Raw genomic sequence first — 22,430 nt, 5'->3', positions numbered from 1 at the left:
AAGTTAAAATTACTTTTAAAGCGTAGGTATACCCAGAGATGTCTTGGCGCTGCTTCTGTTACAGTGGTCTGATAGTCCTACTCACACTAAAAAGCCTTATGATGCTTAATAGTTAAAAAGCCATGTTTTTAGTGCCTTCCCGAAGGATAGGAGATCAGACATGGATTTGATGTGCGGAAGGAGAGTGTTCCACAGTTTTGAGGCATTCGCCACTAAGCTGCTTCCTCCCTATGAGGAGCGTCTGAAATTAGGGACAACAACATTTTTGGCACCGAGAGAGCGCAGCTGCCTGATAGGACAATACCACTTAAAACTATTCATCAGATATGCCGGGCCCATGTTGTGAAATGCCTTATGGGTAACACAAGGCCTTAAAGTTGATTCTCTGTTTAATGCATAGCCAACGGAGCTTACGCAGTGAATGTCTAATACATTGACATTTAGGAATTCAAACCGGTAGCTTATTTAGAAATTGTTGCTGTATATATTTAAGTAGTGACTGTTGCAGTAATTAAGCTTGGACATGACCATGGCCATCACAACCGTTTTTGTAAGGCCTCAGGAATGTAGGGGAGGATTTTCTTCACTATTTGTATTGCACATAAGAAACATCAGGAGTAGATTGAGGTTCCACTGAAGCATGACAAATGGCATTGGAGGGAACATATCAGCTCCCTCAGAAAATCATTACTTGAGGTGATTTAAAGAGAGAGGGTTGATCAGGCAAACATGAAAAGGCTGCAAGGGCCAACAAGTTGTTTAATTATAGCTACTGCAACACCAGGGTGGGCAAGCTACACAACAAACAATACATCAGAACATCTTGTCTGCAGAGGGTTGAGATGATGGAACCCACACTAGGCCACAAAACAAATTTATTTGCCAATTTAGAAGGAATTTGTGAATGGGGGTTTGACTGCACAACTGACACCCAGCACTTCAGGTGGCAAGTTAAAAACAGATTACTGTCGCCACTCAATCTCATCAATGGAGGTGAAGACTGTGGACATTTAGTTGTAGGACCTCTGTTGCTCGCACAGGAGGGCCTCCCAAAGGGTTAGTCGGATCGAAGGGCAAATGCTCAGGAGCTTAAGGAACCACACTCTCCTGGCTCGGTCTAGGGCTAATAAGATGACATGGGCACTGTCTATCCTGCCTTTCCTCAAGAGTGAAGTCAGGAAACAAAGTGGCACACATGGATACAGGAAACCAGAGTGCCATTGTAGATGGAATGCACCTCCCAATTACCATTTTGGAGGAAACTCCAGTGGGCAGAAGCTTTGACACTGCGGGTTCTCAATGACGGTAAACGGATCGAATAAGGGCAGGATTTTGACTGAACATGCCCAGCGCCACCTCAGGATGGAAATACAACTCATGGTCTGAATGCCAACATCTGCTCAACTCATCTGCTCTAGCATTCAGGGACCCTACTAAGCGACTGGCTATCAAAAAGATTGTCTGCTTGTCCATGTATCTCCAAAGACACATAATCAAAGGGGACAGCCCCCAACCTGCACTGTTTTTTGAGGTAGTACATGGCGGTCAAGTTGTCTGTTAGGACCTATACCAGCCTTTCCTTGAAAGACAAGAGGAAGGATTTCTGGGCCAGACTGACTGCCCCAGGCTCCAAAAGATGTAGCGTTGGCTCTCTGCTGGAGACAAGAGGCCACCTTTTCCAGATGACTTCCACCCATCCTTGCAGTGACGTGTCTGTCACAACCATGAAGTTTGGTTGTGGAAGGAGAGTGATCTGCTAGGGGTAAGGTTTGGGGCTTGTCTGCCACAACATGGAGTCGAGGGCCACCTTTTGTGAAATGTGGACGGCGTAGAAGAGGCAAGCCTAGAGCTGGGTCCAATAAAACTCCATGTTCTATTGAAAGGCCCACATTTTCCATGTGGCGTACAGAGCTAGCAGGATCCAGGAGGTCAGTCCCCCTAGAAGTCTCAGAACCATCTTTACTGAGACACAGACTGAAGTAGAAAGGTCAGGATCATATCCTAAATGTTCCTCACTCATTGCAGCAGTGGAAAGCCCATGACCACTATCGTGTTCAGGATAGCCCCAATGAAAGAAATCCTCTGCACAAGGCTCAGATGAGACTTTAACTTGTTAATGGAAAACCCCAAGGTGATCAAGAGCCCGGCTGATGTCTAGAGGTGGTCTGTGATGGACTACAGCGAGCCCGCCATGAGCAACCAATTTTCGATTTACAGGATTAAATGCACCTCAAACTTCCTCAGAGGAGCCATGACCACCTTAGGGCCCAAAATAAAGCTGAAAGGCAGAAAGTAAATTGGACCTGTGCCGACCCCATCGTGAACTGCAGGTAACGTCTGAGGTACTGCAGTCCAGGGACACCATCATGTCCCTAGGATCCATAGCAGAGAGGATCTGAGTATATATGTGCTTCTTCAGAAAGGCATTCGATGGAAGGAGGTCCAGTATCCGCATGATGCCTCCCATCTTCTTTGACACAAGGAAGTAGCGGAGAATAGCACACCTCGTCTTTCTCCGGGTCCAGCGCATACTCAGTGGTGTCAATGGTCAGCAGGAGATTGACTTCTTGTGTTATTATAGAGACGTGGTCTCACCAAGATCAAAATGAGGTGGAGAAATAAGGCGAGGTGTAGCTTCTTTGAACAATTTGAAAAACATATTGGTCTGACCTGATGGATTTCCAGCTGGAGGAGAGCATTTTAAAGTACAGCCATTCATCAGTGTAATTAAGGGTGAGAAGACTGCCCACCTCATCATTATGAGTATCATGAGGGACATTAGGTATGACCTAGACTATATCAGAGTCTAAACTGAAGAGAGCCTCAATCCTCTGATAGTATTGGCAACAAGAGAGAGGCCAAGGCAGAAGATGTCGCTGTAGTACTTTATTGTGTAGCACAACGTAGTCCTGGTGCCAGCTAACTTTGATTTGGGATGAGAAACTGCCATCATTATTGGATCCGGTATCAGCAGAGTCAGCAGCAGCATGGAAGGAACTGGCATGGGACCTGGAACAGGAGTGGAAGTCTGCACTGGCTTCAGTATGAGTCTAGGAAAGGGCCTGAGTTGCAAGTCAGTGTCAGGAGGAGGGCCTGCCAGTAGAAGTCCAACTTGGAGCCAGTGTGGCTCTGTGGACCCTAAAAATATGCCACAGGGAGACCCCAAGTGGAAAATGTACAGCGTGGCCTCCTTGAAGGCTCTTATTTGCTGTGAGTGAACAATGGCCTATTAAATTCAGAGTGTGCCAGGATGAAACGAGGGGCCAGCTTAGTGTCACAAGATGCAACACCCATTGAGCAACACCCTTGCAACTCCTTGCCAGACTTTGAGTGGCCAGATGAGGCTAAGTACCACTTAGCTTTCTTGCACTTACAGCCCACTTTGAACATTAACGATGACTTCAAGTGTGACTGACCTCATGACAACGACCGAGAACAGCCCGGTGACTTGGAGAGAATTTCTTATAATAGGCGACAAAGATTCGCCACCCAGACCCTGACTGCTTTCAAGTGAAGTAGAGCAAACTTTTAGCACAACTTCAAGTCATGACTGGAGCCCAGGCACCATAAGCACACGTTTTGTGGATCCATAATCAACATTTGTTTCCTGTAGTCATGGCACAACTTGAATCCTGTTGTTTTTTGGGCCTACATTTTCCCTGGCACACTGTCTGCAATACATTTTGGAGATTCTGGAAAACCGACAAAGTTGGGAGAAGAGTACTGGATTCACATTGAAGGGCACAGAACGATAGAAATTGCTGTAAGCACGCAGTGGTGGCACTTATATCAGTGGCGACTCCTCCATGTGGGCAGAGGAGCGTCGCCCCACTGCTTTCTCGCAGTGTGAGAAGCAGAAACATAAAATGGTATTTTAAATACCATAATATGTTTCTGCTTCTCGCACTGTGAGAAAGCGGAAAGCAGGGCTTAGTTGGGGGCGGGCAGGTGGGCGGTCCTGCTTGAGGGCAGAGGAGGATTGGCTTGCCCACTGTTGTGATTCAGAAAAGGGGGTGGTGATGAACAGAGTGTCTGAATTAAGCAGACCACTCTTACCCAGTCCAAAGATCAGGGATTGATCCATCACCGTTATTTAGCTCACTGCCCCATCCCAGCTCAGAACCTGGCTATATGCAAATTAGTCTGTCCCTGGCCCAGTGCATCATGGGAACAGGGCAGACCAAACTACCAAGCCAATTCTTCACCAGAAAGGAGACAAGCTACCGGGGACCGGTTTCTGGCATTTCAGCCTCGTCGGCCCGGCTTGCTTGAATCCTGATGGAGCAGTGAGCAAGGGACTCATGTCTGAGTATACCCTGCCACACCTATAGTGGCCAAAAACGATTCAGAAAAGGGGGTGGTGATGAACAGAGTGTCTGAATTAAGCAGACCACTCTTACCCAGTCCAAAGATCAGGGATTGATCCATCACCGTTATTTAGCTCACTGCCCCATCCCAGCTCAGAACCTGGCTATATGCAAATTAGTCTGTCCCTGGCCCAGTGCATCATGGGAACAGGGCAGACCAAACTACCAAGCCAATTCTTCACCAGAAAGGAGACAAGCTACCGGGGACCGGTTTCTGGCATTTCAGCCTCGTCGGCCCGGCTTGCTTGAATTCTGATGGAGCAGTGAGCAAGGGACTCATGTCTGAGTATACCCTGCCACACCTATAGTGGCCAAAAACGATTCAGAAAAGGGGGTGGTGATGAACAGAGTGTCTGAATTAAGCAGACCACTCTTACCCAGTCCAAAGATCAGGGATTGATCCATCACCGTTATTTAGCTCACTGCCCCATCCCAGCTCAGAACCTGGCTATATGCAAATTAGTCTGTCCCTGGCCCAGTGCATCATGGGAACAGGGCAGACCAAACTACCAAGCCAATTCTTCACCAGAAAGGAGACAAGCTACCGGGGACCGGTTTCTGGCATTTCAGCCTCGTCGGCCCGGCTTGCTTGAATCCTGATGGAGCAGTGAGCAAGGGACTCATGTCTGAGTATACCCTGCCACACCTATAGTGGCCAAAAACGATTCAGAAAAGGGGGTGGTGATGAACAGAGTGTCTGAATTAAGCAGACCACTCTTACCCAGTCCAAAGATCAGGGATTGATCCATCACCGTTATTTAGCTCACTGCCCCATCCCAGCTCAGAACCTGGCTATATGCAAATTAGTCTGTCCCTGGCCCAGTGCATCATGGGAACAGGGCAGACCAAACTACCAAGCCAATTCTTCACCAGAAAGGAGACAAGCTACCGGGGACCGGTTTCTGGCATTTCAGCCTCGTCGGCCCGGCTTGCTTGAATCCTGATGGAGCAGTGAGCAAGGGACTTATGTCTGAGTATACCCTGCCACACCTATAGTGGCCAAAAACGATTCAGAAAAGGGGGTGGTGATGAACAGAGTGTCTGAATTAAGCAGACCACTCTTACCCAGTCCAAAGATCAGGGATTGATCCATCACTGTTATTTAGCTCACTGCCCCATCCCAGCTCAGAACCTGGCTATATGCAAATTAGTCTGTCCCTGGCCCAGTGCACCATGGGAACAGGGCAGACCAAACTACCAAGCCACTGGGCCAGGGACAGACTAATTTGCATGTAGCCAGGTTCTGAACTGGGATGGTGCAGTGAGCTAAAAAACGGTGATGGATCAAGCCCTGATCTTTTGACTGGGTAGGAGTGTTCTGCTTAATTCAGATACTCTGTCCATCACCACCCCCCTTTTTGAATCGTTTTGGCCACCACAAGTGTGGAAGGGTATGCTCAGATGTGAGTCCCTTGCTCACTGCACCATCAGGATTCAAGCAAGCCGGGCCGAAGACGGCTGTAATGCCAGAAACCGGTCCCCGGAAGCTTGTTTCCTTTCCAGTAAAGAATTGGCTTGGTAGTTTGGTCTGCCCTGTTCCCATGATGCACTGGGCCAGGGACAGACTAATTTGCATGTAGCCAGGTTCTGAACTGGGATGGTGCAGTGAGCTAAAAAACGGTGATGGATCAAGCCCTGATCTTTTGACTGGGTAGGAGTGTTCTGCTTAATTCAGATACTCTGTCCATCACCACCCCCCTTTTTGAATCGTATTGCCCACTGTCGTGGGCGCTGATTGACAAACAAGTCATACGCACTCTGCATTTTCTCTATGTATGCAGCCTACATAGAGAAAATTGCCTCCCCACAGATGCCTGTGGGGTCGGTGTCCCAGCCAATCACAAGGCTGCCATTGCAGCGTTGTGATTGGCTTAGGGGAGGGAGCCCGTGGCTGCTTCCTGTTGTAGAGAGGATGAAGCAGACCGATGACGCGGGACAGGCCAGCATAACACAACTTTTTTTATTTCCTATTAAACCTCCCCCTCCCGCGCGACCCCCTCCCGGTGCACCCCCACCTGCCCCCTGGGCCCCCCCCCCTCCCCCTGTGAGTCATACCGGCTGCAACTGACTTATATGCAGTATTTCTCTCTCTCACTTGCAGGAAGTCAGTGTTGAGCCATACAGTGCCACCTACCAGCGAGCGGGTAAGATGGCTGGAAAAATCTCTGGATCTAGTCTGGGGCCTGAAATATTCTAAAGGTGAGGAACCTGTGGTTCTTTATATCTATCAGAAATAGTCCGTATAATGCCTGGCAGGCCCACCTGTCCTAAAATCCGGCTGCTTCACAATGCCCTGGGGCTCTTAAAGACTAACTGCCTGCAGGGCCTATGCCCTATTGGCTCTGTTAATGGTAGACTTTGAAAAATATTTGGTTCCATGCCCTGGGGCTACCTCTTTGCTCTTCTACCAAGATGACCTTTGGCTCCATTTGCCTTAAATAGGCCAGACTCCTTCACAGAGGCCTCTGAAAAAGGATCTGTTTGGGCTGGGATACATCTGATAGTTTTCTCATTCAGCGAGGGACAAGAAAGTGCTGTGCTAGATCAGCCACATGAAGTACAGTTGTAAAAGAGCTCTGGTGCAGAGTTTGCTTGCCCTACTTGTATTTGTGCTATAAAGAAGGAAAATAACATTTATCCAAGCTATTGTAGCTTACAACAAACAACATGTTGTCTTTATTTCAGTTGTTACAGCATGGCACTGTTATGCATTGCTTACATAAGGTACATTGGAAAAGTACTCACTAACTATGTGTCCCGTTGTTTGGAATGCAAGTTCCACTATGCTTTCATCTTGGTCTGAGGCAGCCAAGTGAAAAACAGAGAAGATATTCTTCCATCCTGAGCGAATGTTAGCAGCCTGGGAATTAACCATTTGTGCTATACAGCGCACAACCATATCCCGAATTGTTGGAGACCTTAAAAGAAAAACAAGTTATCGGTAAACCATCAATTTTTTCTCGATGATCATATCAATGCATCACATTTTTAGCATAAATAATAAAGTAGCAAGAAGCAGGCTAGGTTAAAGGAGCACTGAATTACACAATCAACAAAGGTTCTTTCCAGTCTGTCTGCTGCATCATCATTTAAGGATGAATGTGACGGATGTATTATGTTCTATTTGTTTATTTGCAAACTATTATAACTAAGCATTTGCACACTATGCATGACATAAGCTGCACCAGCTTTGTGAGCAAGAATGAATTCTACATTGAATTCCTTTGTTTTCAAATTATCTACTAAATTATCTTTTAAAACTCAGGAAACATTTGAGGAAGGATCAGAGGTGTATGCCTGGTGTTGGGAAGATGGCACCCCTGGATCAACCCTGTTTTGCTCATTATGTCCTTGAGACACTTTGTAGTATCACACTTGCGCATCGCCATCAAAAACTCTGCATTATCTAGCACTTCCCACATTGCCTAACAATTTGAATAAAAGACTTCTGCTAAGGTTCAAATAACTAAGCTCTCTTTAAAGGTCATGCCTCCTGTGAGCCCCTTGTATAGCCCACTTTACTAAAGGAAACACCAGTAATTCATGTATGTTTGCTGAACCCAAGCATCTTTTTCAATGACGCATGGTACACATATCCAAGTCCTCTCTAGAACTCTAGCCTGGTCCGGTCCCTTTCAAACCATACCTTTATACTTCTCCACTCTGCAAGAATGTGTACTTTTCCATACAGTAGCTGCGCAGTTATGCTCTAAACTCCTGAGATGCCAACAGAGCTGAACTTGCAGTTTACTGGCGCTGACTACCCTGTTCCAATATATATACGGGACAGCTCCTCTCGAACTACTCTGAAGAAATTAAATATCATAGAAATATGCAAGGTGCATTGCCTTCTAATTCCAAGTCTGCCTACCTGAAGTTCCTTTGTATCCTGGATATCCAGTGTGTCTCATTTATAGGAAATTTGTGTTCTATGATACGTTGCCGATTAGATGCTGTGTTCGATTGTTTTGGGAGGATTTGGAAGAGCTGGCAATGAATATGTTAACACTTGCTGAAGGGAAGTATCTAGTACTGTATGAAATATAAGTTAGTATGCTGTCTGCAGGTCACTGTTTATAATAGATATAGACAGGTACGGACCAATGAGTTGGTTTGTGGGACTACTGGTAATAAACTAAGAAAGAAACCTTATTTATCCAGATGACTATCATTTTCCCTTTAAACAACATCTTTCAGAGCAGTCCTGTGCACTGTCAGGCAGAAATGAATGAGCTGGAAAGTGGTCTGCTCATCATATTTATCAAAAGCTAAAGCTGCAATACCTTACTTTTAGTAATCCTTCTCTGCATGAACATCACTGTCAAGCAAACAGAAACATTGCTACACCAAGCAGATGGTATGACTTACATAGCATCGGCAAATGTGTCTATTAGGCAGCAAGAAGAGCCCTCGTCCTCTTACCCTTAAACAGAAATGGCTGCTGAGCTGTCCTGGGTGCCAGAAGGAACTAAGGCACTGAAGATAGCTGTATTGATTTAAATGGAAAGTAGATACCAAGTGGCCAAATGATACGTCTTACATCAAGATTGGACCATCTGTCAATGCATAGGCGTAACATAGGTCGCTGCACTGTAGGGGGACCCCCAACCCTTCAGGGACACCCAAATCCTTTTGATGGGGCCCCCATTTTACCCAAGATCAATGAACATTTGTGAGATATGGGAGACCTCAGGGACCCCTCTTCACATTCTACAGGGGGGCCCCATCCTTTTCTGTTACACCAATTTGTAAACGATTTTCAGAAGAGTTACAATGATCAATGAAGAATGCTTTGTAAGAGGTAAAAGTGTGACATGAACACATTAAGTTAATAATTGCTGTATGTGAGATTTCCACTATAGATTACACCCCTCCAAAATGAAAAAAGCATCATTTGGTGGAAGTAGAAACATTATGAAATGTATATATGTAGCACAGATTATAGATTTCAGGAAAGAGTATAGGAGTCAATTTTGTTACATCTGAATGTTTAACCTCATAGTCATGCTTTTCAAACAGTTTTTGGAGTGAACCAAACCTAGGCAACATTGAATATTTTACAGCACACTTCATCAAAGTGAAGAATATAGAATAGAGGTGATATATTTCTGATAAGAAAATGATATTGGTATCAACTACATTTATCTTTATATGTTAAAAGGCACAAAGAAGTAATAAATTAATTGAAGTGCTTGTTCAAATGACAGGGAAGAAAATATGGTTACATTGAAGGAAATCGTAAACATCATGGCTTCTGCATAATCCTACCTGTTTCTCTTCATAATATGTTCAAAAGGTCGCAAGAAATCCTTTTGGAACCGGAAGTTAGCAAGTTCTCCTTTTTCTAAGAATTTCATTGACAATTGTCTTAAAGAATCTACAGCAAAAATTGCAACATCTTCATTGAGATTACAGCCAACCTAGTGAGTTAGAAAGACACATTTTTAAAGGAGCAGTTGGATTAGATATAGCCATAATAATATAACTCATGCACTGGTTCTTTACTAAAACGAATAATGCGTCGAACAGCACGTCACAAACACCATAACTGATAATAACTATGGGCTGATTTAGCCCCTAAGGATAATGTTACTTACCCAGTAAGCATCTGCCCTTGGCATGTAGAGCTGTAGATTCACATGCTCTGAAAACTCCTGCCATCTAGTGTTGGGTCCCGATGTTTGCAAGTGTTTTTTCTTCGAAGAAGTCTTTCCTAGTCACAAGGTAAGGTGGCTCTTCCTTTCGGTGATAGTGCGCATGGTCATCGACTACATTGTTAGATTGTTTTCCCGCAAGAGGCTGAGAATGGAGTGAGTAAGTGTAGTATAGAGATGTCCATGCGTATAAATGTATAAGGAAGAACTGCAACAACTACAGGTGCCCGATGAAGCGGGTGGGCGCATTTGAATCTACAGCTCTACATGCCAAGAACAGATGCTTACTGGGTAAGTAAAATTATCCGTTCGAGGCATGTGTGCTGCAGATAGACATGCTTTGCATAGACTATAAAGCAGTATACTCCCAAAGCGGTAGCTAACCTGTAGATGTTGCAGTTGTTTGGTATATTGTTTTAAATACTGCTTGGCCTACATTAGCCTGCTGTCGTGCTAGCACATCTACACAATAGTGTTTGGTAAATGTGTGTGGTGTAGACCATGTAGCTGCTTTACATATGTCAGCTAGAGGAATGTTACCTAAAAAGGCAACAGAAGCCCCTGTTTTGCGAGTGGAATGCGCTCTAGGGGGTATAGTTAAAATCCTTTTGGCTTTAGCATAGCGTGTTTGAATGCATTTAACAATCCATCTCGTAATACATGATTTAGAGATATGATTACCTTTTTGAGGAAGTCCTTTGTTCTATCTATGTAGTACAATAAAGCTCTGTTAACGTCAAGCTTGTGAAGAGCGTGTTTTTCAACAGAATCAGGTTGAGGAAAGAAAACTGGTAACTCAACCGATTGGTTTATATGAACATCAGAAACTACTTTGGGAAAGAATATGAGATTGGTACGGAGAACTATCCTGTCTTTGTATAAATTAAAGAAAGGTTCTATTAGCGTCAATGCCTGTACCTCACCAAACTCTCCTCATGATGTGATATCAATGAGGAAAGCAACTTTCCATGAGAGGAACTGGAATGTTTCAAAAGGTGGACTCATGAGCCTTGTGAGGACAATTGTGAGATTCCAGACTAGGGCAGGAGAAATCCTAGGTGGTATTACCCTTTTTAAATCTTCCATAAAGGCCTTGATTACTGGAACTCTGAATAGTGTAAGGTGCAAACAAATAGACGTGTAAGCCAGTCCTGTTAGTTGTAAATGTAACAAATAATGTTTTGTATAGATGCTTCTAAAGGATTGATTTTGTTGTTGTTGCAATATACCATAAATCTTTTCCATTTTGCAGCATAGCAAGCTCTGGTGGTCGGCTTTCTTGCTTCTTTGAAAATATTCATACAGTCTGGTGGTAAATTTGAGTACCCAAACTCCAGTACTTCAGGAGCCAGATCGCTAAATTCACTTCTTTGGGATTTGGATGTATGATTTCTCCATGGTTCTGTGTGAGAAGACTGGAGTTCAGGTGAAGTTTTTGATGTCGCACTAGCAACAGCTCCAACAGGGTGGTGTACCATGGTTTGAAAAGCCCATGTGGGAGCTACCAGAATTAGTGTGAGGGATAGAATGAGCGGGAGAGGTGGAAAAGCGTAGGCAAACATCCCTGAGCAGTTCATCTATAGGGCATTGCCCTTTGATCGTGGGTGTGGGTACCTGGAGCAGACGTTTGGGCATTTTGCATTTTCGGCTGTGGCGAATAGTTCTATTTGTGGAAAACCCCACTGCTGGAAGTACGGAAGGAGAACTTGGGGTTGAAGTTCCTACTCATGAATTTGTTGCCTACTTCCACTGAGGCGATCAGCAATTTGATTGTTTACTCCTGGGAGATGTTCTGCCAAGAGATAGATCTTGTGATTGATCGCCCGATTACAAATGGCTTGAGCGAGCGTTGGCAGTTGGAGAGAGTGTGTCCCCCCTTGCTTCTGCATATAATACATTGCTGTCATATTGTCCATCCGGACTAAGACAGTTTTGGCTGCGAAATGAGTTTAAAAAGCTTTTAGTGCTAAGAAGACAGCTAAGAGCTCTAGATGGCTGATGTAGAGAGTTTTGTGCTTGTTGCTCCACATGCCTTGTATTGTGTAATTTTTTAGATGAGCCCCCCATCCTGTTAGAGATGTGTCTGCTGTGAGCACGATCTGTGGAAAAGGGTCGATGAAAGGCCAGCCTGCTGATAAGTTTTGTGGATTCCACCACTGCAGAAAGCGATGTGTACGGCCGTCTACCAAAACTAGATCGGTTAATAGACCCTATGACTGATTCCACTGACGTGCTAAGCACTCTTGTAGGGGGCGCATGTGAAGCCTTGCATGGGGTACAATTGTTATGTAAGATGCCATCATTCATAGAGGTTGCATGAACACTATGGCTGGTAACATTTGATTGGGTTGAAACTGTTAAAAGTGGTAGTCTGAATATTGTGTATTCTGGCTACATTGGGGGGGGGGCTAGAGCCTTTTCTGTGTCTAGAGTGGCTCCTAGATAAGACTGCATCTGTGAGGGAGGCAAGTGAGACTTTTGTGCATTGATGGTGAAGCCCAGTCGATGAAGTAGATTTATTGTGTTCTGTGTGTGCTGCAGACAGTTTTGGTGAGTGCTGGCTTTGATGAGCCAGTTGTCTAGGTAGGGGAAGACCCAAATTTGTTGTCTACTCTGGGCGCTGTAGTCACTCCGAAGGGAAGTACCTTGAACTGATATCACAAATCTCAGATATTTGCGATGAGCTGGATGAATTGGAACATGAAAATATGTGTCTTTTAAATCTACAGTAGGGCATAAAGTCTGCCGTTTGTGAAAGTGGGAGTACCTGTTCAAGTGTCACCATATGAAAATGCTCTGACAGTATGTAATGGTTTAGCTCTCTCAGATCTAGAATAGGTCTTAGGGAACCGTCCTTTTTGGGGATCAGAAAGTACAGAGTAAGGAAACCCCTGAGCCCTGGTACAGTATTGGAACTGGCTTTTTTGCTCCTTTAAGTAAAAAGGGACTAGGCCTCCTGTTCTAGGAAGTGTATGTGTTCTGGAGATAACTTGTGAGAGTGAGGTTGAATGTTTAGGGGATTGCTGGTAAGCTCCTGGCAATAACCATGTTGGATAATTCCAAGCACCCATTTGTCTGATGTTATAGACTGCCAAATGGGGAGGAATTGCTGAAGTCTTTCACCGACAGGTGTGGTATAATCAGGGGAAGCGTGGGCAAGTCACTGTTTGTTGGGGGAAGAAGAGTTACGGGGTGTGTTACCCTTACCCCTAAAGTTGTTGCCTCTATAACCTCCTGGGAAGAACCATTTGGAGGGAAAGGAGTGGTGGTTACACTTGTAAGCTGAGGTATTTTGCCCTAGGGTTGTGTTTCTTGACCCTCCTCTTTACGAGGAGTGACAAAAGGAACCTCTGTTGGATGCAGTCTGAAGTGCTCACATAGATTTAGCGACTTCAGTGTCTTTTTTCATCTTCTCGAACGCCTTGTCAACCTTAGGGACAAATAGGTGTTACTTTTCAAATGGTGTGTTAAGGATGGACTGTTGGACCTCAGGTTTAAAATCTGAAATCCTTAACCAAGCGTGTCTCCTGAGCAGGATGCTGGTGTTAATCTCTCTAGCTGTGGTGTCAGCTGTATCTACAGCACAACAAATAGAGGAATTAGAAATTAGCTTACCCTCATTTACTAAGTCCTGTGTTTAGCCTTATGCTCGTCTGGGAGATATTGGACCAATTGCTCCATTTTGTCCCAGTGTGCGCTGTCATATCTGACTAAAAGGCCTTGGGAATTTGCAATGCGCCATTGATTTGCTGCCTGAGAGGCTATGCGCTTGCCAGAAGCGTCAATTAGTTTGGACTCTATCTGGCGGAAGAGCATCCCCTGATGTTTGGGAATTTGCTCTCTTGAGAGCATTGGATACAACTAGGGAATCTAATGGCACTTGTCCCTTGATAAATATGGGGTTTGTAGGAGAGGCCTCATATTTTGTATCACTCTAGGCGTCAAGATGCGGGTTCTGACTGAATCTTTAAAAATCTCATCAGCATGTCGCCTCTTGCCTTTAAGCATTGGAAGTGATTGGATGACCTGTGTGTGGATACTAAGGTCTCAAACAAAAAATCTTCTTCTAGTGATTCTTTGTGGAGCTCTACCCCATGGTAATGTGCAGCCCCGGCAATGAGTTCTTGGTGTGATGTCGTCTAGAGGAGATGGTTTGGCTGAGTAAAGGTCTGGGTCAGTTTCACCTGGGAGATCAACTGTGTAATCTGTACATAGATCTAATGGAATACTCATCCCCCATCATCTGCATCATCGTCATGATGAGATTGAGGAGAACCCTGAGGTGTAATTTGCAAAGGATTCTCAGGTGGTGATGGAGGTGCTGGAGGTGGAGGCGATGGTACATGAAAAGGGGTTGTAACCACAGAATTTCTCTTCAAGGGGATTTTGTAAGTGTCCTCTTCTTGAATCTTGTGTTTCTGAGCTTGCTATATGTGAAAAAGGCCAGTGTCAGGGTTAATATGGAGCCTCTTTTGCTTCGAATCGGGTGGTGATGGAATAGGGAAAATGCTACTTACCAGTATGCATCTGTTCTTGGCATGTAGGGCTGCAGATTCACACACTAGTGCATAAATCGTAATATGGTGGTGGGCCTGGATGATTACACTTTGTTGTTGTCCTGGAAGAGTCTTTGTAGGGTAGATGACTCCTCCTCTGGAGTATAGTGCGCATGGGCATCGACTTCATCTTCAGATTGTTTTTCGCCATTACGAGAAATGATGAAGTTGTGTGAGAACCGAAAGAGATGCCCATGTATATTATATCTAATTAAGATATTACTGGAACAGATAGAGGTAGCCGGGGAGGCGGGTGGGCGTGTGTGAATCTGCAGCCCTACATGCCAAGAACAGATGCATACTGGTAAGTAGCATTTTCCGTTCGAAGCACGTGGGCTGCAGATCACACACTAGTGCATTGATTGAATAGCAGTTCTCTCCCTTAGCGGCGAGTACCAGTATCTGTTGCAGTGGTTTGAAATAGTGTTTTGAGTACAGCCTGGCCCACAGTAGCTTGTTTTTTTGCTTGCCTTGCCCATGTTGGTGCAATGAGAATCAGTGTGAGGGAGTGTTGCTGCAGCTTGCGCACCACTAACAGAATGTGTGGGAGAGGTGGAAAAGCGTACGCAAATCTGCCTGACCAACTCATTCATATTGCATTGCCTTTGGACAATGGGTGTGGATACCAGTTGGCGAAGCTTGGGCATTTGGAATTTAGGTGTGTGGCGAACAGATATATTAGTGGCTGTCCCCATAGTTGAAAGAAAGGTTGAAGAACTTGCAGATGAAGTTCCCACTCGTGAATCTGTTGTCTCTGACGACTCAACAGATCCCCAACCGGATTGTGAACTCCTGGTAAATGTTCGGCTAGTAGGTAGATGTTTTGAGGAATGATCCACCTCCATATGCTCTGTGCCAGCCGGGAGAGCTGTAAGGAGTGTGTTCCTCCCTGTTTTTAAATGTAGTACATGGCTGTCATATTGTCTGTGCGGACTAAGACAGCCTTGCCTGATAGGTAATTTTGAAATGATTTTAGAGCTAGAAAAATTGCTAGCAACTCCAGATGGTTTATATGGAGTAGCTTCTGCTGTGGTGTCCACCTGCCCTGTACTGAGTGCTGTGACAAATGAGTTCCCCTGCCTGTGAGGGATGTGTCTGTGGTTAGTACTACCTGGGGAACTGGCTCGAGGAACGGCCGTTCTTTGGAAAGGTTTTTGGTGTTCCACCACTGCAGAGAGCGATGTGGCCAGCCCTCGACCACCCGAGATCTGTTAATTGACCTTGAGTCTGGTTCCACTGGTTTGCTAAGCACTCTTGCAGGGGGCGATGCGTGCAGTACTACGAAAATGCAAGATGCCATCATTCCAAATAGTTGCATGAAAACTTGAGATGGTAGTGAGTGTTGCGGTTGAAATGTTTGTATAAGTGCTTGCATGCCTTGTATTCTTACTGTATTTGGGGGATGCAAGTCCTTTGGAGGTATCTATTGTGACACCTAGATACTGTTGGAGATGCGACTTTGTTTTGTTTATAGTGAAACCGAGTTTGTGTAAGAGGTGAATGGTCTTGTGTGTGTGCTGGATGCATTGCTGGTATGACTTGGCTTTTATTAACCAGTAGTCCAGATATAGTAAAGTCATGGATGTTTTCCCTTCTCAAGTGTGCTGCTACTACAGCAATACACTTTGTGAAGACTCAGGGTGTTGTAGTGACTCCGAAGGTAAGGACTTTGAATTGTTAATGCTGACCTTCCACTACAAACCGAAGGTACTTTCTGTGTGAATGGGAATGTAAAAGTAGGAGTCCTTGAGATCTAGGGTAGCAAAGAAATCGCCTTGTTTTAACAGAGGAAGGACCTGCTGTAATGTGACCATATAGAAGTGGTGTGACTGTATGTAAAGGTTTAGGGGTCTCAAGTCTAGTATAGGTCTGAGGGAGCCGTCCTTTTTGGGAATAAGGAAATATAGGGAGTAAACCCCTGTGTTTTGATGGTGTAGTGGAACTGGTTCTATTGCATGTTTGTGCAGTAGAGCAACAACCTCCTGTTTTAGGAGTGTGAGATGCTCTTGTGACATGGTACGCTGTCTGGGTGGTATTGTTGAAGGAGTGGAAGTGTGCTCCAGGCAATAACCTAACTGAACTATATGTCTCACCCACCTGTCTGTTGTGATGGAGTTCCAGACAGGTAGGAACTGTTGTAATCTCCCCCCGACAGGAGTGGAATGGTCTGGGGGGGGTTAAAGAGTCACTACTTGGGAGCGGAGGTGGTACGGGTGTTGGTACCTCTGCCTCTACCTTTAGTATTGCTGCCTCTGTATCCTCCTCTGTGATAACCTCTATTGGGCGAGGATTGGGTGGGAGTTTTGTAAGAAGAGGAGGCAGTATTGGTAGGAAACGTTGTTGAGGCGCCTCTGTAGGAGGAGCGACAAAAGGACACTCTAGGAGTTTGATTTTGTGAAGCTCCCATGGATTTTGCAGTGTCAGTGCCCTTTTTCATTTTTTCGAGAGAGGTATCAACCGTGGGACCAAACAGAGGTTGTTGGTCAAAGGGTTAATTGAGAATACTGGTTTGTACTTCTGGTTTGAAACCAGAAATACGCAGCCAGGCATGCCTACGTAAAAGTATGCCGGTATTTATTGCCCTTGAGGCTGTGTCAGTAGCACCTAGAGCGCAATGGATGGAAGTATTAGTAATGACCTTCCCTTCTTGTATCAAATCAGTAGCCCTGGTCTTGTATTTGTCTGGTAGATGTTGTATAAGGGTTTCAAGCTCATCGTTGTGAGCCCTATCGTATCTTGCCAACAGAGCTTGGGTGTTGGCGACTCGCCAGACGTTGGCTGCTTGAGATGTCATACGTTTGCCTGAAGCATCTAAGAGTTTGGACTCTTTAGCAGGGATTGGAGTATCCCCCGTTGTCTGAGTTAGTTCGTTTTCGTGCGTTGGAGACCACTAAAGAGTCTAATGGTCGTTGGCCCTTGATATAGGCTTGGTCAGTTGGAGCAGCTTTGTTCTTTTTCTCCAACCTGGGATTAATTACCCTGGCCCTGACGGGTTCTTTAAATCTTTCTGGTGTGTGTTTTATAACCCCTTTAAGCATTGGCAAGGTGGTTGTGGTCTTATGAGAGGGTAATGATGAGTCCATAAGGAAGTCCTCATCCACTGGATCAGTATGGAGATCGACCCCATGAAAGGCTGCTGCTCTGTGAACAAGCTGTGTGAACCCTATGGTGTTATCTGGAGGAGATGGCCTAGAAGGTTATTCGTCATCTTGGGGTAGATCTGGGGCATCTGGTGCATTGTAGTCTTCCCAAGGATCATCTGATGGGCCAGTAATATCATCTGGATCATCTAAGGGTTGCTCATCTTCTGCCCCCCCCCAGAATTATCATCCTCATCGTTATCTGCTGGTGCAGAACTGTGTGGGATGAGTGGTGAGTGTTTGTGGGGAAATGTAAGGGTCTGGCACTTCTGGAAGTGGTGAAGTATTCTTATGGGAGAAGTTTGAGCATGTTTTTGAGAGGGACTGGAGGTTTGAGAGGAGGTTCCAGTTTCCTCTAAGCAGGTAAAGTGGCGACATGTCCATTCTTTGGGTGAATAAGAGGAGTCTTTTGCTTTGGATCTGGACGGAAAAGCTCCTCTATGGGAGATTCCTTTCTCGGAACCGGCTTGTCATGTTTGGGATCGAGCTGTTTGCTGGGTTTAGCAATATAATTAGGATTAGATTGTGGTTTGGGTACCGAAGACTTGTGGTCGGAAGCATTTTTCGATTCAAGATTTTTCTTCGGATCAGAGATTTTTTGGTTGTTGTTGGTTGCGAAGCGTGTTTCGGGTTGACAGCTTTAGGTGCCGAAGTTTGTTTCGGTGCGGGGCTTGTCTTTGGTGCAGGACTTGGCTTTGGTTCGACCGTTTGGGGTGCCGAAGTTTGTTTCGGTGTTGGAGTTTGTACAGGATTCACTTTCGGCTTGAGAACCTTCTGTTATCGGGACTGACTGGAGGCTGACTCAAGCCTGAGTAGCCTAGAGGCTTTTTGGAAGTCTTCGATGCTGGGCCTGAAGTCGGAGCGTCGGAAGTTTGTGATCGGTGTGCACCTGGGCCCGAAGGTGGAGGTGGAACCGAAGCCTCAACCGGTGTGGGGGGATTAAGAGGGTCGATGTCTGTACTTACGACCCGTTGACCAGCTGGTAGGGGATTGTCACCTTCTGATGCTCGTCGGCTCCTGAAGCTGAATCCTCTGCTTCGGAAACAAGGCCTTCTTCCTGCTGTTCTTCTTCTTCGGACTCCGGCTGCACTGGAGTCTCCTCGACGTGGGTGTCTGGTGCCGATAAAGACGATTGTGCCATGACTCTCCGAGCTCGACTGTCTCTGATCGTCTTTTTCGACGAGAACGAAGCACAGGCCTGGCAATGTCGGCTTTCGTGCTCTGGGGATAAGCACATATTGCACACCTCATGTAGATCAGTGTGGGGGAATTTGTGTCCACACTGAGGGCACTTCTTGAAGGGTGTTCTTTCCATGAGCCGAAGGCCCAATGGCGCAGTTGGGCCCAACGGCCCCGACGATCACCGGAATGGAGAAGTTAAGGTTATTCGAGACGCGTGTATAAAGTAAGTCGCGATGGAAAACAATACCAATACCAACGGTAGGGACCAAGGAATGCGCGACGAAATAATATTGGTAATGAAACCGAGCGGGAGCTACATACACATCCGAGCCCGTTGGCAGAAAAAAATAATCTGAAGATGGAGTCGACGCCCATGCGCACTATACTCCAGAGGAGTCGTCATCTACCATACAAAGACTCTTCCAGGACAACAACAAAGTGTAATCATCTGGGACCACCACCAGATGGCGATCTATGCACTAGTGTATGATATGCAGCCCATATGCCTCGAACTTGCCAATTTCGGATCCACAGGGGTCTCTTTATGTTTCGGAACCAAAGTCTTTGGTGCCGAAGTTTTCGGTGTCGACGGGGGCTGACCTTTCGGGGCAGAAGGTTTCAGCTCCTAAGGCTGCTTGGCTTTCGGCTCCGAGGAGGACTTTTGTTGAGCCGGAAGGCTTGACTGGGAGTGTCAGTGCCGGGCCCGGAGGGGGGGCGTCAGAAACTTTGTCTCTGTGCCAACCTTGGCCAGGAGGCAGAGGTGGTGCCGAAGCCTTGGTTTTTTTCGGAGTTTGTGGGGGCAAGGGATCTTCGGTACTCACGTAACCATGTGCCTGCGGTGTCGAGGTCTATTTCGAGCTCCGAGTCTTGTTCAGAGAAGGCTTCCTCCTCCTCTGCCGTTAATGCCTCGATGTCTTCTTGGCGGGAGTCTTCACCGAAGATGTCCAGCGTGTTTTCGAAGCTTTGACGCTGCATCTCACGACGTCGAGCCCGACAATCGCGAACAGTCTTTTTCGATCGGAACGATCTGCAAACGACGCAGTCTTCTTCCTTGTGCTCAGGAGACTAGCACAAGTTGCACAGCTTGTGTGAGTCAGTGCGCGAACACTTCGCGTGGCACTGAGGACAAAAATTAAACTGAGTCCGATCCATCGACGGAGAGCTGACCGGGACGGTTAGGCCTTGAAGGCCGTCCACGAAGCTTTTCAATCTAATTAGATTCCGATGTCGAAACGATACTCGGAGACATGGGAAACGCGCGCGTAAACAATACCTTCGAGGGTAGAGAGGATTACGTGTCGAAGGGAACCCAAAGAACGGTTTCGAACCGGAGAACAGCAATAAACAACCCAATGGTGGAGGAAAAATAATCTAACAATGGAGTCGATGTCCATGCGCACTATCACCGAAAGGAGGAGTCACCTTACCTCATGACTAGGAAAGACATCTTCAAAGAAAAACAACTTGCAAACATCTCGACCCAACACTAGATGGAGTATGCAAAGCATGTGTGCTACAGCACACATGCCTCGGACCAGTTTTTATTCTGAAATTTAGGGTAGCCGAGGACATTAAGTCTGCCGCCCTGAAGGACAGAGGACCCCATCTGCCCACTTACACCAAATGTGGTCAAATGTACCTCATGCCCTCCCACATCTCTAGTGTGTGTCTGATGCTGCAGTGTACATGTTCTCTAATCTGCTAAGAGTTAAATACCAGGGTATCATTAACTTATTCTCAGCTTTGCGATGTGTTATATATTTCTGAAACATTTGAGTATGTAAAGTCACTGCTTCTCTCAATTCTTGTCTCTTAACTCTTTACTTGAATCTGCATTCCACTGCATTTAATAATCCGATTTCCTCAGACTATGTTATGATTGACAAGGCTACAAAGTTTTGCGATCAGGCTCTTCGTCCAATCATATGCCTCTAGAAACATTTCAAAAGGTGTCAGAGGTATGCTCGCTCCTCCTCAATACGGGGTATATGACCAAATGTTTGATTTGCACATATTGCAAGTTCAAATAATTTAAAGGTTTTCTTGTATTCCTGAAATTATTTCATTTCACCCGTGTCAAACATATCTCTAATCATAATACATTCCACCTTCCTCAAATGATTGAATCTTTCTCCTTGCAACGACAGAAAAAACTGGGTACCAAAGTACACGCGTAAATGGAGATGGGTGAAATGTGAATCCCCACTTGAACCCGATTTTAACTCCTACTAGGAGAGGAAGTTTTGCTGTTTCTGAAATTTACATATTATCAGATCTCACCTATTTTTAGAGACAGGGTATATTCTATAATGAATGCCCGCAACAGCTTTCCATGAAAAAACCTGCTTTTTGCCATCTCCGGGTTGCATAATTATGATTTTGTAAGGTTTTTAAATGCCAAGCCTCCTATCGTTGTTAAGGCCATGAGGATATTGATATTGAGTCTAGCTTGATATCATGTCCATACACATCTATTTACCTGCTTCTGCACATCCTCTCTCTGTCTCAGATTGGGATCTGAGTCAGAAGTGCTTGAAATAGGTAAAGCAGGTGTGGCAAAATGTTCATTTTCACGATGCTGATTCTACCCAACCATAATAAATCATTGCCTCGCCATTTCTTTAAAATCTACTGTTACTCTGGCTCTTACAGCAGGTCTTTTAGCTTTGGTCCAGGTCGACAAGAAGTCTTTGAGGTTTAGTCTAAATTTGATCAAGGTCTCAGCCCACTACACTAGGCACAAGGTTTTGCGCCTGGATTCCCTCCCCTTTGAGATGTAAATATTTAAGATCTCTATTTAAAAATGTCCAGGCATCTTATATACTTAAGTAGGGATGTTTCAGGATCAGTGAGGGAGAAGAGTATGTTGTTTTAAAAACAAAACGTACTTTATGTTCCTCTGCTCTGAACGGAGTCCCCTTGATAGCATTGTTAGCTCTTACCAATACTGGCAGTTATTCAATGGACAGGACAAAAAGAATGGGTGACAAGGGGCAACCCTGTCTTTCCCCTCTTTGGAGCTAGAATTTCTCAAAGCAAGAACACTTTGCCCTGACCCTCACCTCTGAACATGAATGAACAAAAATGTTTTTTTTAATTATTGGCTCCAGCCTCATTTAACTCAAAACCGCACTTAGGAACTCCCAGTTCACCCCATTAAAGGCTTTTTGTTTCTCAAAGCTACTACGAGAGCTAGGACCCCTTTCACTTTGATTTCTATGCAGTGTAAGGGTAGCTATTTTCTAATATTTTAAGAGCCTTGTCTGTCCCGTACGAAACTCATGTAGTGTAGCTCAAAAAGCGCTGCAAAAACCCATCTAATCTTTTGGTGAGCACTTAGTTGAATATCTTGATATCTGCATTAAGCAGGGCAAATGGCCTGTAAAACATTCACTCCTCCAGAGATTTCCCTGGAATCGGGATCACGACCTCAACTTCCTTCATAGATGCAGCAATTCCTTGGATCACCATTAAAAGAATTAAAGAGGTTCGTAATCGGGGCCAAAATCTGGGAAGCATACTCTTTATAAA

The 22,430-nt window shown here is 45.3% G+C and overlaps 1 protein-coding gene across 1 annotated transcript in view; it reads right to left on the bottom strand.

Moving 5' to 3' along the window:
- The window catches only part of ARFGEF1 (ARF guanine nucleotide exchange factor 1), a 972,411-nt gene that overhangs the window by 244,961 nt on the left and 705,020 nt on the right, over positions 1–22,430 (bottom strand). The window contains exons 26-27 of the mRNA XM_078687191.1: positions 9,636–9,787; positions 7,113–7,285 (exon numbers count right to left, since the gene is read on the bottom strand). Coding sequence (XP_078543317.1) covers positions 7,113–7,285; positions 9,636–9,787 — 325 coding nt within the window. The remainder of the gene's footprint in view (positions 1–7,112; positions 7,286–9,635; positions 9,788–22,430) is intronic.

Source organism: Lissotriton helveticus, chromosome 4_1 (genome assembly GCF_964261635.1).
Source record: "Lissotriton helveticus chromosome 4_1, aLisHel1.1, whole genome shotgun sequence".
NCBI classification, from domain to species: Eukaryota; Metazoa; Chordata; class Amphibia; order Caudata; family Salamandridae; genus Lissotriton; species Lissotriton helveticus.
This window is presented reverse-complemented; position numbering and strand designations above follow the sequence as displayed.